This window comes from Crotalus tigris, unplaced genomic scaffold (genome assembly GCF_016545835.1).
Source record: "Crotalus tigris isolate CLP2741 ecotype Arizona unplaced genomic scaffold, ASM1654583v1 scf7180000017781.746583, whole genome shotgun sequence".
Classification (NCBI taxonomy): Eukaryota; Metazoa; Chordata; class Lepidosauria; order Squamata; family Viperidae; genus Crotalus; species Crotalus tigris.
This window is the reverse complement of record NW_024096631.1, coordinates 649,913-668,732: the sequence shown is the minus strand read 5'-3', so window position 1 is coordinate 668,732 and position 18,820 is coordinate 649,913. Positions and strand designations below refer to the sequence as shown.

The 18,820-nt window shown below is 37.0% G+C and overlaps 1 protein-coding gene across 3 annotated transcripts in view; it reads left to right on the top strand.

Moving 5' to 3' along the window:
- ATG7 (autophagy related 7) overlaps positions 1 to 18,820 on the top strand; it is an 89,583-nt gene that overhangs the window by 15,944 nt on the left and 54,819 nt on the right. For all 3 annotated transcript variants that reach the window (XM_039342251.1, XM_039342253.1, XM_039342252.1), the window contains 6 exons: positions 2,350 to 2,508; positions 5,283 to 5,477; positions 6,079 to 6,282; positions 7,017 to 7,132; positions 7,341 to 7,416; positions 11,360 to 11,440. In XM_039342251.1, coding sequence (XP_039198185.1) covers positions 2,350 to 2,508; positions 5,283 to 5,477; positions 6,079 to 6,282; positions 7,017 to 7,132; positions 7,341 to 7,416; positions 11,360 to 11,440 — 831 coding nt within the window. The remainder of the gene's footprint in view (positions 1 to 2,349; positions 2,509 to 5,282; positions 5,478 to 6,078; positions 6,283 to 7,016; positions 7,133 to 7,340; positions 7,417 to 11,359; positions 11,441 to 18,820) is intronic.

Here is an 18,820-nt window from a genome sequence, read left to right as displayed (position 1 = left end):
TACAGAACAAAAAAACAAAACATAAAAAACATACATCCAACTGTAACAACGATAACAAAAAGAAAGAAATGTGTGCATACAAGAAAAAAAAATACTCCAAACATCCAAAATTAAACATATAAAAAATCCACTCTGGCTGGATGCTGAAAAGAAAAATAAAAAAAACCTGATAAATTCTCCTCCTCTTATGTATTGGGTCTGTAAATATTTATAAACTTTCTCATCCTTATTTAACAAGAAAAATATATAAACAAACATTTCAGATGAGGAGGTCTCTATCTAATAATCGAATCAACATAGCATCTAATATATATAAAGAATAAAAGAAAAAGAATACATTCAACAGGTTAGCTTAAATATTATACTAGTCTTCTAATCCCTATATTAACCATTTGTTATTGTATTTAACACCTAGAAAGTCCACAAATGGCTTCCAGTCTCTTACAAAGCTGTTTAGTCCATTATCTTGAATCATTGCTAATTCAGTCAATTTTAAAATTCATTCTTCAATAGTCTGTATCTCCTTTCCTTAGGAGTGCTTAGCAAGTACAATCCTCGCAGTGGTCACCGTGTAAAGAAACAACATCACAGGAACAATTTGGGATGCTGTTCCTAATATTTCTCAGTTTGGAAGGAACTCTACTGTTTTTAATATTTCCTTAATTTGGAGGAAAATTTGTATCTGTTTGCTACTGTTTTGTAGTGTACCAACTTGTATGACTTAGTGTGAGTCTTAAATAAAGCATCAGAATAAGAGAAACACTATACAACAGAGGTCTCCAACCTTTCCAGGCTCGCGACCCAGAGGGAAGGAGAGCAGGTTCCAAATTGGTGCACACATGGGCACGCAAATGGTACTAGCGGCCCCGCTTGCGGGTGTGCAAATGGGCCATGCACACCCACCCAGAGCAAACAGCTATAGGTGCTAGCATGAGTGGCGGGGAATATGCGCGTAGACGTGCACACACCGGCCAGCCATTTCCACAGCCCGCTGGCCAAGACACCACGGTCCAGTGGCGGGCCGTGGCCCATAGGTTGGGGACCCCTGCTATACAACACATGAATATTTGTTACTGCCATTCTACTACTTTATTTTTCACCACAATACTATAGTTCTTACAGTTACAATATCATGAGACAGAGTTAGCAATTAATTATTTTTAGTATTTATTCTGCAGTTTCCTGTATTAACTTCTATGGTGCACCATTCTCACTTGTGTTTTCAGAATCTTATATCTTACAGTCTTAATGATGTTGGTGATACGCTTTAGCATGATATTATATAGCATGATATAGATAGCCCTCAACTTATGACTACAATTGAGCCCAAAATTTCCTCTGTTAAGTGAGTTATGCTCCATTTTATAACCTTTCTTGCCACACTTAAATGAATCACTGCAGTTGTTAAGTTATTAATATGGTTATTAAGTGATTCTGGCTTCCCCATTGACTTTGCTTGTCAGAAGTTTGCAAAAGGTGATTTATATGAGCCTGGGGCACTGCAACTGTCATAAATGCATGCCAGTTGCTGAACATCTGAATTTTTATCACTTCACTGTGGGGATGCTGCAGTGGTTGTTAAGTGGAAAAATGGTCATAAGTCACGTTTTTCAGTGCCATTGTAACTTCAGATGGTCACTAAACGAATGGTTGAAAGTCGAGGATTACCTGTAATCTTACTGATAATGGCAGCAGGATTTTAAAATTTAAGTAACCTAAATTTTTCATATACTATATTAGGTTGTGCTTCTATCACAACAGATGGCTGTAATTTTATCTTTGAATGTTACAATGTTATGTTTCTTGATGACCAGCATAAAAAGACATACTTAATTCGGTGTTATTTTGTTTGCAATAGATTTTTAGCATATTGATTTTGACAATATGAGGCTACATTCCCTTCAGAGTTGCCAAACAATTGAAAGAAGTGCCCTGAAACCCATCTGGTCTCCTTTTATATGTTCTTTGAGTCATACACTCATTGTCAAAGCAATATAATTGCGATTTTATCTTGTCTGTTGTCAAGCCATTAGAAGTGATACTACACGAGAAGTCTTTAGTCATGAGGGTACAAACAATGCTGATACCAATAGCCCAAATAGATGAAGAAAGGAATTATGATTAATTTGGCCAATTGTGTTTCAAATGCTCCTTAGTAGCATATAATGATTCAAGGAGTTGAATCTTTTCTTAAGTGAGGAAGGCAGCATGACAGCATATTTGCCTTCACAGCTGATGTCCTTGTCTCTTACTCTGATTCTCAGTCCTAGGAATAGCCAGTATTTATGAGTAAGTTATAAGTTTTTCAGTATTTAAATAATTAATTGTGTTGGGTACCTTTTCCTTCAGGGATGGGGAGTCAGGAAGATTACATTTGTGGACAATGCAAATATCTCTTATTCAAACCCTGTGCGTCAACCACTCTATGAATTTGAGGATTGCCTTGAGGGTGGAAAGTCCAAAGCAGTTGCAGCAGCAGAGAGACTTCAAAAAATATTTCCTGGAGTGGTGAGTAAATGAATATGATTTAATGATCAAATCTCATTTGTGCTTGAATCAAAGCCAAAGATTATTTTTATGTTTGTTCTTCAAAAAAGAACTAAACCACCAGAAATAATTGCTGTGCTTTAATGACTGACAGATTTTTACAGTCAAGAGAAGCATTCAAAGTTGCATCTTGCAAACCCAAAACAAAATGTGGGGGAAGAAACAGATTTATTTTAGAATTGGTCATAAATCAGCTGTTAACCGTTTTGCTCAAGGGTGAGACAAATTAAACATGAAAGAATAATGCTGATAAAAACAAAAAGAACAATAGTGTTCTTTATATAATGTCTGAGACCAAGTAAGAATTAACACATTCCAATAAAATGATAGATATGTGCATCTGATAAAAAATAAAATGAAATAAAGTTTAAAAACAAAAATGGAAAAATAATATAGTAGAAAACGGCGATAGCAGCTGTGCAGAACTAAGCTGCAATCTTGCAAGGATTGCTTATAAAAAAATAGTTGAACATCAGCATTTTTGCTAGCAAACATGGTGTGTCTGAAATATACTAAAAGACTTTTGGGAAATTGGTTATTCCGTAATGGGGGGAGGAAGATGAAGATGGCAAAAAGATGACTTTATACAATTCTTTCCATTTTATTTGTATTAACTCCTCAATAATCTTAATTTTCTTGGTGTAATTAATTTATTTAAATAATATAATGTAAATTATTACCTTTTCCCACTTTTGACAGCTATACGTAGATTGATAATGATTCGGTTTGAATGCTTCATGAGCTAGATGCTGCTCAATTCATTAGTAGAGTTCATGGCATAGATTTTGTAATTAAACCGTGTAGAGTAAAATGTGAATAATTTTGAAGAAAGCTGATGCATGCTGTACATGAAGAGTATCTAATCTTGGCAACTTTAAGTCTTGGGGACTTCAACTGCCAGAATTCCCCAGCCAGCCATGCTGGAGTTGAAATCCACAGGTCTTAAAGTTGCCAAAGTTGGACCCCCCCTGCTATACAGGGAGTAGGAATGCAAGGGATTTCCTGCAAGGAGAAGTCCTTATCTCTTCCATGCAGGAGGAAGCTTTAGGAAAGAGTTAAGTTGAGAGGCAGGAGTTGCAGTAGGAAGGTGAACTTGTGAAAGCAGCAGCAAAGGAAACATAAAAATAGAAACACTAAACATTGAATGCTTTGGTGACATATATTGAGAATACCGTGCAGTACCGTGGGTTTCAGTGAGCATCTTCCACATATGCCAGTTGGGTGTAAACATCTTGGCTTAATGAAAGCATGACATTTCTTGCTACTGTTAGATGGTTGTATTCACTGAATTTGGAAACTTTTTTCTTCTGCCATCTGTTGGCCAGTAAGCTCCAGGGCTTGCTTTCTTACTGCATATTTTATGTATTCTTCAACAATTCTGGGCTGTTTTTCAATTTGTGTCAACTTTCTCTTTAGCATGCTGTCTATTTTAACATCAGAACATTAAAATATTTTAATTTCTGAGATAATATGCCAAGTTACATTTGCATATGCAGTTCATATCAAGAAAATAATTAGAAATGCTGTTTACACATGCCTTTTTAAAATATTATTTTTCAGGAACATTAAATTTTCACTGTATTTTTTGCCACTAGTCTGGCTAAAAACAAAAAAAAATGAATTATATCTATCAATAAGCAGGCAAAATAGGTATTTTCTGTAGCTATATTTTTCTTTCTAGGTCTCTAAATTGAATCCAGAAAAAAGCAATATTAACTATTATTTCAAGCTTTTGGGGTTGGCAGGGAACAGTACCCTCTTCTGCATCACTGTGTGAAATCATCCTTCCTTGTTTTCTTTTTGAAAGAGAGAAATAAAAACTGGATCAGCAATTGTTAAATAGAGACATCTTTTCTTTGGTTCAGTACTTTATCAGTGTTACATGCAGGAAGTGAGAGATTCTCCATATAAGTTTATGGGGAGGGCAGATGAATGTGAATTCATTTTAGGTGCTGTAGTAGGTATATGCTGGATGATGGAACTGCCTTGCAGACCATTCAAAATGGCTGTAGAGAGGGAGGGAGAGGGAGAGAGAGAGAGAGAGAGAGAGAGAGAGAGAGAGAGAAAGAGAGAGAGAGAGAGACTGAGACTGAGACTGACTGACTTGTGGTACTAGCATGCTTATTTTCTGCACAATCCAACATTAACACACTTTTCCTGATGCTATAATTCCTATTATACAACGGAAAAAGGTGATGCCCTTATAATGGAGATTATATCCAGTATCTGGGCAGATTAATAACGGGCTGGAAGAACTAAAGCCTTTAAAGTAAATGGGAATGTTTACATTGTAAGAGGTTTATTTGTTTTGGCAAGGAATGGTCAATTGTGCATTATCTCTTCATAAGGCAGGTGTGCAGCTCAAGGAACAGTTACAATTCAGCTTTTCCATCTCAAGTGTTGTTTCTGTTTCTTTTTCCAAAAAGTGACTTCTGTTTCCGTCCATACAGTCTGCTTAACCAACGCCTTAGTCTGCTAACTGGAGTGTTTTCTGTAATTGGAACAGCTGTTTAAGATTGAAGTGAGCATGACTCACACTCAACAATGATTCTAAATGTGGTTGAAATACTATTCATTTTCTCAATTATATACAATAATTATTCTATCTTAATATTTTAAAAAAAGTGGGATGGAAAGAATTTTGAGGGTGCTGCATAATTTTGTCTTGGCCTTCAAAAGCCTTTTGCTTGCCTTGAGATGAGTCTATGTATCCTCCTTTGTTGTGTTCCTTTCAGAAGGCTGAAGGTTTTAACATGAGCATCCCAATGCCAGGTCACCCTGTGAATTTTTCTGAAACAACCTTGCAGCAAGCTCAAAAGGATGTGGCTCAGCTGGAAAAGCTGATTGATGGTCATGATGTCATCTTTTTGCTAATGGACACCAGGGAAAGTCGATGGCTTCCTGCTGTGATCTCAGCCAGCAAGAGAAAGGTATTGCATGTACATTTCCCACAGGCAGTGCTAAAACGGGAGGGGGTGGGTTTGCAATGACTTTTTGAAAACATTTTCACTAAGTTTACAGAACAGTGTTTCTCAATCTTGGCAACTTGAAGATGTAGGGATTCAACTCACAAATTCTTTAGTCAGCATATTGACCAGGGAATTCTGGGATGAAAATATTTTTACTACATTATATATAGTAAAACAGTACTAATTTTCTTTGCCTAGTGATACTTGTCCTTTCCCCATATTATGCCTTCTCTTCAAAACTACACTAATAGATCAGAGAATCCTCCGAAGTAGATTTGCTGAACACATGACAAAGAGGCTATCTGACTTGAGAGATAAGCTTCACTTGTGCAATCCTGGCTGCTCATTTTTATTTTTAACATTTTGCTTACTGTATATCAGTGTTTCCCAAACTTGACAATTTTAAGGCATGTGGACTTCAACTCCCAGAATTCCACAGCCAGCGTTGCTGTGGAATTCTGGGAGTTGAAGTCCACATGCCTTAAAATTGTCAAGTTTGGGAAACACTGCTGTATATGCTTAATTTGAGCATCATTTTCTTTGCTTTTCAATATTTGCTTAGCTGGTTATCAACGCTGCTTTGGGATTTGACACATTTGTCGTGATGAGACATGGGCTAAAGAAACCAAAGAATCATGAAACTGGAGAGTCTCCGTGCAATAATTCTTCAGGCTCAGTCGATCTTTTGGGATCATCACTTTTTTCAAATATTCCTGGCTATAAACTTGGTTGCTACTTCTGCAATGATGTAGTTGCACCAGGAGATGTAAGTAGATCTTAAACAAATTGATAAGATTGTTTTATTTGTTGAATTTTTTTTTCTCCTTTTCTGTATCAGTATAATAGTGAGAAAAATCTGGTTGTTTTCCACTACAGGAAGACTTCTACTGATATGGTTCAGAGGTGACTTAAAAAAAAGTCACTCCTGCCATCACTTCCTTAATGCCACCATAATAACATAAGCAAAGTCTTCTAAATTAGCTGCATATTCCTAAAGAAAGAAAGGGTATGAAAGCCTTTTAGCAATTCCAACTCTTCTGTAGAATACTGTTGATTCCTTAAATCTCTATAAAGTGGAGGACCCCTTTTCCCGGTGCTATCTTGTCAGAAGAAGGAAGAGGAATAGATTCTGATTTTTGGTATCAGAACCCTTTTTTTCCTGAAAGGCAAAGAGATGCCAGCATTTAAGAGTAGGGAATAGAATTATTATGGGTCCTTGGTGCTCTCTGAGCTTGCTTGTTTTCTTGCAGACATTTCATTATCCAATCTAGGTAACATCATCAGTCTGATGATGTTACCTAGTTTGGGTAATGAAACATCTGCAAGAAAACAAGCTCAGAGAGCAATAAGGACCCCCCTCATGTCAACCCTGAGCTACAAATATTCTCCTTTATTAATGGAATTATTAACAAATAATTGGAAAGAGAACTGTAAATCGCTTTTCTGTATTTTAAGAAAAGGTGTAGAGAAAAAGAAATGACGTGTCCTGTTCCTTTTCAGTCCACCAGGGATCGGACATTGGATCAACAATGTACGGTCAGTCGACCAGGATTAGCCATGATAGCAGGAGCACTTGCTGTTGAATTAATGGTATCCATTTTGCAACATCCAGAAGGGTAAGCCATCATTGTGGTAAAGGAAGTAATACTTTAGAATTTTATTTTATTGCACCAGTTTTTTTCTTGGAAACATTGCCCTTCTGAGGATCAGTCAAATGATGTTGATTTGGATTTATGCCAGGTGTTACTCAGTCAAAACACAATGAATGCCAAGCTCTTCTGTTCAGAAAGTTACGTCTCTTTCTCTCCTCCTTCTTTTTGTTAGAGGCTATGCAGTTGCAAGCAGTAGTGATGACAGAATGAATGAACCTCCCACCTCTCTTGGGCTTGTGCCTCATCAGGTTAGTAAATTGGAATGTGATACAACTGTGAAATTGTCCCTGAAATCAAGTGGCATAAATACCCCTGCAATGGGCAGCCCTCTAGTAATAAAAGAATAAAGAAAGACTTGAAAAACTATAGACGTTGTGATTCATAGCTTCAGATTAAGAGTTCAGAATGACATAAATTGAGAGGGGAAATGAGTTTAAATTTAAGAACACCTAAAGGTGTATTCTAAACGTTAGGCATTAAATAGAAGTCAGCTTTGTACTAAGGTTACATATAATGCATAGGCACCTGAAAATACTTGTTTCCTTTAATTTTGTCCCAAAGACCAGTTTCTAATTTCATTCTAAACCAGTGTTTCTCAACCTTGACAATTTTAAGGCATGTGGACTTCAACTCCCAGAATTCCACAGCCAGCATTGCTGGCTGTGGAATTCTGGGAGTTGAAGTCCACATGCCTTAAAATTGTCAAGGTTGAGAAACACTATTCTAAACCAAGGCTTAATAAGGAGCCCTTTTCCTATTGCTTTGGGATATATTTTCAAAAATAAGCCAGTTTCAAAGCTTCTTTAAGGCTGACTTCTGATCCTGGCTTGCTTACAATATTTAACTATAATTGATAGGAAACTTAAAGATCCTGATTTGTTTTTTCACCTGCACAAAAATGTAGAATCAGAGGCATAGCAAGCATTTGGAATTCCAACAGCCTCCCCCACCCCCCATTGCTGCTTGGCAACACAGCCACATTTACAGCTGTTTGCCATGTCCCACGGTCACATGGCCACATTTTTATGATGGTTTTGCTGAAAACAGAATGTAACAGAACAACACAGTTGGAAGGGACCTTGGAGGTCATCTAGTCCAGCCTCCTGCTCAGGCAGGAAGCCCTATACCATTTCAGACAACTGGTTGTCCAATCTCTTCTCAAAAACCTCCAATGTTGGAGCATCTACAACTTCTGGAGGCAAGGTGTTCCACTGTTTAATTGTTATAAAATCAACTTTTACTTCAAGTTTCCCGCAAAACCGCTCCCATAGTGAAACATTGGTTCGCTTAACAACTACTGCAAAAAATGGACATTAAAAAAAACATGGGGTGACCAACCCTACTTTACAACCTTCACAATGTATTGCCATGATGGGCAGGGTACATTATAGTTATAAGTCAAGGACTATATGTATTTAGTAGTTCATTCTTCCTCCTGCATCATTAAGCACATTGCTTATTCACATTGCTCCTCCTCTTGATGTTTGGAAGTATGATTGGTTTACTTCAGGACTTTGTGCACATTTTAGTTGTTTTTACTTAACTATTTTACTCAACAATGTAAGTTGTTGTTTATCTATGTTGTGAACATTTTTAAAATGATGTTTTTGCTTTGTTGCACAAGGAAATAGAGTGAAATTGGTCGAGCAGTAAAAATAATGTCATTTTTTTTGTTGCAAAGATCACTTCCAAAATAAAGTTTAATTACATTACAAAATCTCATCCTGTATAGTCACTCTTCCCCCCTACACATTTGTATCAACAACTGGTTTCCTGTTAGCTAAGAAGATGTAATGCTATCCAAGTTCTCTTTGTGGATAACATATCCGTTTAGGATTAGTGCCGGGAGGGGGAGGGACAGTTTTTGGTTCAGAACTTTTTGTTTTTCTTGCTTTTATGAATTAAGAAAAATAAAGATGGTGCACCATAATCTAATTAGGTCCATCTTTCTCTCTCTCTTTTCTTCATTCATAACTATATTTTATTCTTATTGTTTAAAGGTCTCCTGCTATGCATCAGAATCTTACTATTTGAATGCTCAGCAAGTTTCCAATTTAAATACAAGTGCATAGCACCGTAATTTAAAAAAAATAGGTCCTGGTGCCTTAGCATTTCCTAATGTTTTGAGTTTTGTGAGTTGTTTTTTTTTTTTTTTTACATTGTTTGATTGGTACAGCATGACCTTCTCTGTTACACAGTGGCTTCCATGCTCTCCCACTAAAGAAAGCAGGAAAAGGAAGCATACCTTACTTAAGCAACCTGAGATTCTAAATAAGTTGAGGATATGTTTATTAGAAAAGTACAAACCTTGATGTGTTAACAGAAAGTAAGCCTTTTATAACTTAGTTGGGGTTATTTTTGAGCAAGCATAATATCACTTTTTGAAAGTTATCAGAGGGCTTTATCCATCCCTAAGTGTCAGTTTTAGCTTACAAGGTATCTTGGACTAAAATGTGTTTGACTGAGTTGGGTAACTCAGTTTGCTCTATGTACCTGACTACTAGCTTTAGTTATCCTTGGCATCCAGCATGTATTTACAGTAGTGGTCAAAATTGTGGAAACCTTTTGGGAAAAGTGTACATTTGAGGTTTGATGGCTAATGACACCACTTTTTTGGGAGTAGTACCATAAAATTATATATCAATGGAAAGATAATTTAATCAAGAATGTACTACAACAGAGTTTGTTGAGTTATCTGTATTCTATGAAACGTTATAGCCAAATAACCAGAAAAAGGAAGCACAACTTGCTTAGATTGATATCAGGTAGCTTTCCTTCATCTGATTGTAGCCAATGAGCATGTGTGTTTAGAGAGCCAATCAGGTTTCCACAATTTTGGCCACTACTGTATACTTGATACACTGTCCCGGTGTCACATGATAATCATTTGACACCTTCTCAGCCACTCTCTGACGAGCAAAATCAAGGAAAAAAGCCAGAATCACTGCGATATGATTTGCTTAATGAGCTTGTTAAAAAAGGTCATAAAATTTGATACCACTCACTTAACAACTGCATTGCTTAATGACAGAAGTTCCAATCCCAATTGTGGTCATAAATTGAGGACTAATTAGATGGCTACTCACCTCACATGGTTGCAATTGTGGGCAATGTATATTCCTAAAACCAAAAGAAGACCCAAATTGTAATGAAAATGGACAGTACCAACAAGAACAGAGCCAAAATCAGCATAGCAGTAGGTCAGAGAAGTACTGTAGAAATGCTGTGCAGAATTAATGAGCCTTCATAGATTACAGGGGAAATAAGAATAAAGTTTAAAGATATACAAAAAAGGGGCATAAAAGTTGAGATGGTGATCGCAACCATATGATCAAAACCCCGACTCTTTTTTTTTTTTTTTTTTTTTTGCAAACACTGGGCGTACAAAAGGGGGCAGAGCTTGGATCATACACTTATGGCCACCTTTTTTGACCTCTCCTCCCTGCCACTCCCCCCACCTTGTGGCTACCAAGGAGCAAAGATTTGCTGGATTGATAACTGCTATTTTACCCATTCAGACTAAAAGAGATAGAATGAAAAGGTTGAATCCTTTATTGGGCAAGAAAATTATATTACCATATTAAATTTGAAGGCTTTGCTACTGATAGTTCTATACTATTCAGAATTGACTAGTTTCGAACAGCAGGAAAGTAAGCTTCCTTTTTCTCTGAGAATTAACTACGTGGATATATAGCAGTGGTCTTCAAATTTGGCGGCTTTAAGATTTGTGGACTTCAATTCCCAGAATTCCTCATCCAGCCATGCTGGCTGAGGAATTCTGGGAGTTGAAGTCCACAAGTCTTAAAGCGGCCAAGTTTGGAGACCCCTGATCTATAGTAACAGCTTTTTCCCACACAGTTCTTCCAGTCCCTTTCTGCAAGAGGTTTATACTCCAGGGGGTGCTGTGTGTCTGTCGACAGAGAAATCACACTACATGCAATCATCCGACCTGTATACTGTAACTATGCCCTCAGTTTCTGTAGAAAAGGCCTTCTTTCATCATCAGAACTGTACAAATTGTCTGCACTTTCTTAATAACATGGGACCCAAGGAATTTAGCCAGGGCAATATTGCTGATTTCAAAATGCTGCTACATATATATATATATATATATATATATATATATATATATATATATATATATATATATAATATATATATATATATATATAATCTCCCTTGTCTTGACAGATTCGGGGTTTTTTATCAAGATTTGATAATGTTCTTCCTGTCAGTCTGGCTTTTGACAAATGTACTGCCTGTTCACCCAAGGTAAGTTTGGTGTGTGTGTGTGTGTGTGTGTGTGTCTGTGTCTGTGTCTGTGTGTGTCTGTGTGTGTCTGTGTGTGTACAGAATATCAATTTCTGTAACAAACAATTATTTTTATTCTTTCCTTTATGCTTGTTTTTGCATATAATATTGCATGCAATCTTTAGAAGTTTAGATGGTGATTTTGAGATGTGAATACTCATCTACCCCTTTCAGCAAATGGAATTTTAGATATTTTTAGGTTCAAATATTAAAATTCCAATGCAGTTTATGGGCAAACAAGTGCAAAATGATTACATGAGTACAAACTGTTCAGCAAGATACTGTCTTTCATCACTTCTAAGTTTTACAGTATGTGGAATAAAATAATCCTTGCTGCTGTTACAAGTTTCCTGAAGATGGGCTCCAGCACGAGTCCAAAAGCTCAGAAAAAACCTCTGGTCCCGGTGACCAACCCAGATTGGATCCTGATCTAATGTGTTCAGAAAAATAATTGACGTGCTCACACCATCTCCTAGAAGAAATTTGTTCAAAGTATCCATTGTGACAAAACTTCATTCCAAACTCAGATGCCGTGTGTGTACTGATTATGCGTTCTCTGACTTAAAGTCCCACTTGATAAAATATGTTCCTCTTTCCCTTTCCTTCCGCTGCCAGGTATTGCTTGTAGTTAAAGACAGCTGTTATTTTGTTGATAGATTACTGCACTTCCATATTAGTGGGTATTCAACTGTGCCAAAAGTATCTCTCGGGTAAAGGTTGACACGAGTAGGAAGAATCCATCCCATAGCATTTTCCTTTCTTACTTGCTGATGAAAGAAGGAATGGTCATGTGGGCTCCTTCTCCCCAACTACAGATAATCTTCCAATTATGACCATTTGTTTAGTAACCGTTCAAAGGTACAATGGCCCTGAAAAAAGTGACTTATGACCATTTGTCACACTTAATGACCATTGCAGCATCCCCCTGGCCACTTGATCAAAATTGAGATGCTCAGCAACTGGATTGTATTTATGACAGTTGCACTATTCATGTGATCATATTTTACAACCTTCTGGCAAGCAAAATCAATGGGAAAGCCAGATTCACTTAACAACTGTATTACTAATTTAACAACTACAGCAATTTGCTTAAGAACTGTGGCAAGAAAGGTCATGAAATGAGGCAAAACTCACTTAACAAATGTTTCACTTAGCAGCAGAAATTTTGGGCTCACTTGTAGTCAGTTGAGGACTACCTGTACCATTCTCAGTTTCTGTTCTGATTGAAGCGACAATGTTGACAGGTGTATGAGCTGTTGCCCATTTTTCACTACAGATTTATCCAACCATCAGTTTGAAATGAAATTCAGTTCAGTATGGATCCAACTCATTTTGCTGTCTAAAGTGAAATCCAAATAATCTTCTCACCAAGTTAGAGTGAGCACGGAGTCTCCATTGGTTGCCCATTTTCACCTTGACATAGTTTCTAACTTTTATCACACAGAGGAAGAGAGTTTCATATACAGTACCAATTATAGATAGTCTGAAGTGGCTGGACTTGAGAGCAGAGATAGACTTCTGAAAAACTTCTGAACTAACATGGTAAATCAGACACTTTCATTGTTAACAAAAGGTACATATTTTAGGGCAGAAGAGTTTCATTTCCACACCAAGGGTTTATCATAATTTGTCACATTTGAAATTTAACTGTGCTTTGGTTAGGTTTTGTAAACAATAACAACAAAACAAAAGTGAGCAATCACACTCTCTACTTAATTTTGATCTTTTGTTCATATTTGGCAAGGATGCGAGCTGTGAATCAAATAGTTTAATATAATCTTATCACATCTATGAACACATATTACTCTGAAAATTAATTATCCTTTACAGACTGTAACTTAGAGGGGCTTAAGGGTGGCTAGGAGAAATTCAGTTTCTGTTCTTTTGCAATCAGAACAAAATTTACATAAATATACTACAGATTTATTTCCTTTATAAGTTTTATACAGTTTAATAGATGTTGAAGAAATTACATAAAATACATCCAATCAAGCTATCCAAGTTAATTTGTTTGAATTTCTTCCATAGAAAAGCTCCACTTGTCTGGTGAAATGTGTTGTAGATCAGTGAGCAGCAGGATTAGAAGTGAGAATTAGGTAGATGGGGAAAAAAAACCCTAGATTTATTTTAAGTTACATTGAAATGTAATTATAGTTTACTATTTTTAATATATTTACTTCCCATTGTGACACATTATGAATATGGCACAGGACACTTTTTCAAAGGGATAAATGCCTGAATATCTATGGATATTTGAAAGAATTCTTAATAGTCATGGAGGATGATAGTTTACTAATTATATGAGGAAGCAGAATATGACTAATTTTCCTATCTTGCAGAGTTAGAAATACAGTTTCCTTTTTGTATTGATGATAAGGGATAGGTAGAGAAATTAAGGGAGAAGTCAGCAGTGGTCTTCTGTTATGATCCACATCATCTCTAGGAGGCAACATATCTTTGGATATCGCTTTCTGAAGAACAATAGTTGCAAAGAACTTTGGACAGCGTAGCCTGTTTTTAGGCTTCCCACAATCGTTCATTGGCCAGTGGGGAAAACAGCCTACTAAAGTGGAGAGGTCTTTGGTCTGAGATAGCAGGACTCTTGATATTTGTTACATTATTATTTTCCCAGATTATTTCCCCTCTAAGGAGTGTCATGCTCCTTGTGCCCTAATTTTCAAGCATGCTGATCACTAATATAGCGTGTATACAGTAAGTAATCTGTGTACACATTGCTAAAACAGTGTTAGCTATTCACTTCTATGTCACTGTCCATGGTGTGAACATGATATGCAGTCTTTTTTTCTGTTTCAAGTATGGTGTAAACATTGAGAAGGAGGGGCAGAGAAAAGTGATTTTTTTTTTCTTATTACTGTGGTCTTTTAAAAAGAGTTCTATTTTACATAAATAAGTTCTTTTTTTATAAAATATGACCTGAGCTTTGACAGCTACATTACTCCACAGTGATCATTTTTCATGTGGTAAGAATATTAAATTACTTTTGTGCTGAAAAGGTTGGCTCAGGGGTACATAGATTTTATTACAGTAGAAACATAACATTTATTTACATGCCCTGTTCCAGTTTGTACTATAAAAACTGTAATCTTTCAGGTATTGAGGTTTCTGATACAAATAATGATAAATTCAGTGATCTGTTTATCTGGATTTTCTGTGGGTTCCCTCCACCCCACCTTATCCCTATAATGCATTTGTCCCAGTTTCACCCTAATTATTTCCTATATTTATGCCTGAAAGGTTTTTAGTCTTTGAAACTAGATGTCAGGCTTCAAACATCTCTGAGCAGATGGGTTTGTAACCTTTGGAGGGAGCCATTGAGGAATTATGAAATTCCTGTAAGAATTCTGTGGAATTCTGGGAGTTGAAGTCCTCATGCCTTAAAATTGTCAAGTTTGGGAAACACTGTTATAGGGAATGGTTTGTCAGTCTCAATTTACCCCTACAGGAACTTAGAAAGTAAGCAGGTGGCCTCTCTTGGCATTTGGCGAGCTGCCTAACCACCTGGAAAGCCAACATTTTACAAAGTTGCAGTTTCTAGCATTCATATTTATTTGTAGAAATGCCTTTATGGTTCATGTAGTTCTGCTAGACATATTTTGCACACACATAAATCTGGATGGCTTCAAACATGTTAGCTTTTTGTAAAGTTCTAAACACTTGGCTGTTTCTTTGGGCCAAGAGACCGATGATATGATTTTATGATAGGAATGTATTTATTTAAAACATTTATATAGCTACCCATCTTATAGCAAACTCTGGACAGCTCCCAATCAACAATTAAAAACAAGAGATTGGCTATAATAACAAAATATTGCAAAACTGCTATGCTGTACCTCCTTTTCATCTCTAAATACTCAAGTGAATTAGGAAGGTGTCTGCTTGAGCCACTGTCAAATGCTTTATTTTTTATCAGAAAAAAATTCAGCTCCGTTTGCCTAGGTCAGGGCTTTTCAACCAGTGGTACGGGTACCACCTGTGGTACATTGGCACCTGGCAGGTGGTACGCGACCATCCTAGAAAAGTGGTAGCGGGGAACAGGAATGAGCTGAACCGGTGGCAGCACTGCACAAGTCTGAGCGAGAGATGGCTGGAGCTGCAGGGCTGTCAGGGCTCAGCGGAAGCGCCAGGATCAGCGCTTCTTCGGGACTGTCAGGGTTCAGTGGAAGCACCAAGATCAGTATCAGGCTCCAGCTGGAGCTCGGCGCTGATCCTGGCTCTTCTGCTGAGCCCAGAAGAAGTGCCAATCAGCTGGAATGTTGGAGCATCTCCAGGGTCTGGTGATTTACATTCAGATACTTGGCAACTGATTCATATTTATGATGGTCACAGTGTCCCAGGGTCATGTGAAGTGACCAAAACCTGCTGCAACCACCCAGCAGATGGGGGGGGGAATAAAAACCAAACACTTCCCCACCCCACCCATGCTGCCAATCCTCAACAGAAATGCTCACAACAATGAAAACCTTGGATAGGAGGAAGACTGCCACCAGGTGGGCAGACAGGTGTCTTACTCGGCTGTGGCTTGGGGGGCACTTTTTTCAGTGCCATTGTAACTTTGAACAGGCACTAAGCGAACTGTTGTAAAGTGAGGACTACCTATACTTTATCACTTTTTTCCTTTTTTGGGATGTCATCAAGTTTTTGACACCTTGCTAGGCGACTGGTGGTACTTGGATGTTGCCATATCCTAAAAGTGGTACAATCGGTGAAAAGGTTGAAAAGCCCTGGCCTAGGTAACAATTTTTGTATACTTCAATCAAAGGCATCTTTCTTACTGTCTGTAAGTGGCATAGTTCGTAAGAAATAAGCTCAACTTCCCAGCTAGAGTAAGGGTAGTAGAAACCATCCTAGAGTAAAGGAAAATGTAATAAGCAGCATCACTTATACATGACTAATTTGTGTTCAGTGTGTGTTTGTTGACTGGACACACCAGTCTGAGCACCCTCTTTTTGAAGGGTCTCACAGTCATATCTTAAAATCCTAATGCAGTCGCTGTCATGACCCAATCCACTTTCTCCACACCCCATAAATCACCCTGGAAGCATTAAAGCTTTAAATGCTAGAAGGAATGCTGGGTCCTCTGAGACTGCCAGTTCATAGATACACATTCAGAGTTTTAGCCTTTTTATTGGCCCTAGTAATCATTTTGTCTCTTTGGATTTACATTGATACGTCTCATTCTAGTTTTCTATTAATGATTTGGATTTCCAACTAAAAGTCTCCCATAGAAAGTATTTCTGAAATTCTGCAAAGATTACTTACTTGAATTCTCCTTTCAGATGCTGTCAGTCCAAATCTCAAATTTCATTACATATAGAAAAAAGTGGTTCTATAGTTATGAAGTAGATTTCTTGCACTTCTAAATTAATAACCCTTTCTTTCCTCACAAAAATTTTCTAGTAGGAACATCTCCCTTTCTATTTGCTTTTTTTTTTTTTTGGACAGCAACAGCTTTTCCCTTTTCCCCATCACCTGTTTGCCAACAACTGAAATGATTTCATTGTTCTCTCTATAAAGCTGACGCTTTTGTTGTTGGCATTCAAACATATTTGGAACTGCTGTTTTAATACAGGCTTATAATTATATTTATCTTCATTTGCATCACATACCCATAGCCGAAAAAATGTTCCATGCTCAAAACTCAGCTTCTTATAAAAATTCTCCAGGCTCTAAAGTAAATATTACTTTATATAAAGTAACAAAGAGGGATAAAATTCTAATCGTAAAAGACAACCCTGCATGTGTGCTTCTTTAAGTAGTTTCTAAAAGTAAATGGAGTTGTAAAACATAAGGTATATCCAAGATAGGCCAGTGTTTCGGGTACCTAAATATTAATCTGAATACTAACCATTCTGATTTTAAATTTTCTCTTCTATTTCTCCAGGAGGGAGGGAGGGAGGGAGGGAGGAAGGAAGGAAGGAAGGAAGGAAGGAAGGAAGGAAGGAAGGAAGGAAGGAAGGAAGGAAGGAAGGAAGGACAGATATATTTTGTTTTTAAAAATGACAGTGAAAAACTATTAGTTAAGCATCTTTAAGCAAGAAATTAAATGTTTAACAGGATGTTTGCCAACAAAACTCCTTTGCTCTTATTTTGGGAGGATTCCTTTTTTATACTTAAGTGCTGAGTTTCAAGGGTCTAGCTCTTACACTTCTAAATATGATACTGTTGTTTCTTGATGCTGGCTTTTATGTGTGTGTGTGTGTGTGTGTGTGGATAAGCATGTGTGTTTAAATGATTGTCTTTTCAGATTTAACACAGCATGTTCTTCAACTGATTCTAGTGATAATATATTCATCAATCATTTGCTTTCACTGTTTTGTGGGTTTATCTTTGTCTTCCTTCCATAAATTTGTGGCAGAAATTGGCCATATTTATTGAATTGGTTCAGCATTAAAGAACTCACTTTTAGAAATAGGAGCTATTTTAATATTTTTTTAAACCCACCAAAATGTTCTCATTGGTCTGAATGCCAGTGTTCCCCTGCATTTACATTTTCTCCTTCAAGCTGTAATCTCTCACACCAGATATTACAGTATTCCAAAAATCTCTTCCAGAAGAGATTTAGGGAGCTATAAAGAGAAAGAGAAGTCAAAGAAACCTCCATCTATAAATACACAACAAGACTTTATATTCTGGTTGTTGTTAGTTGCAATCAATAATTGGAAGAATTCTAGATTTCTTTTAGCTTGTCAGCAGATGTTCAACTTGCTGGCAATCTTCAGAAGCCATCCTATATGAGACCTGGTGTCTCATCATCCCTCCCTCAGCACTTTTCCAAATAATGAAAATAAGTTTTCTTTGAAATTCACAATAGTGCTGGTGTTATTTAAGTAGAAATCTCCTCTGTGACAGCCCTGAAGATTGATTTTTCATTACCACTACCAAAGGTTTGCATCCTTAGCATTTAATTCCTGTCAGAAATCAGGGCATATGCAATAAATCTTCCTGCCCTCTCTGCTGTACAGATTTAATGTTTTCTTCGTGAAAATTTTGATTGTGTATATTTTTTTACACATTCTTCCTACACACACACACACACCCCTACACTGTGCAGGAAGATTTCATTAATGCACAATAGCACACATTTTGCTGCCACTTACAAAGAATTTGGTATCTGGGTTTGTGACATGTCAGCATAATTTGCAGCTGCTCAGAATGGCTTCACATAGTAGATTTACTGCTGTTTTAGCTGGGCATGGAGCTGCTGTGTTTAGCAGTGTTGGCTTGTGTTTTGCCTGATTTTCTATCATCCCTGCTTCTCAGAAGATATTTTGTTTTCCATAGTTCTACAAACATATCCAATATGTATAGATAGATGTCAAT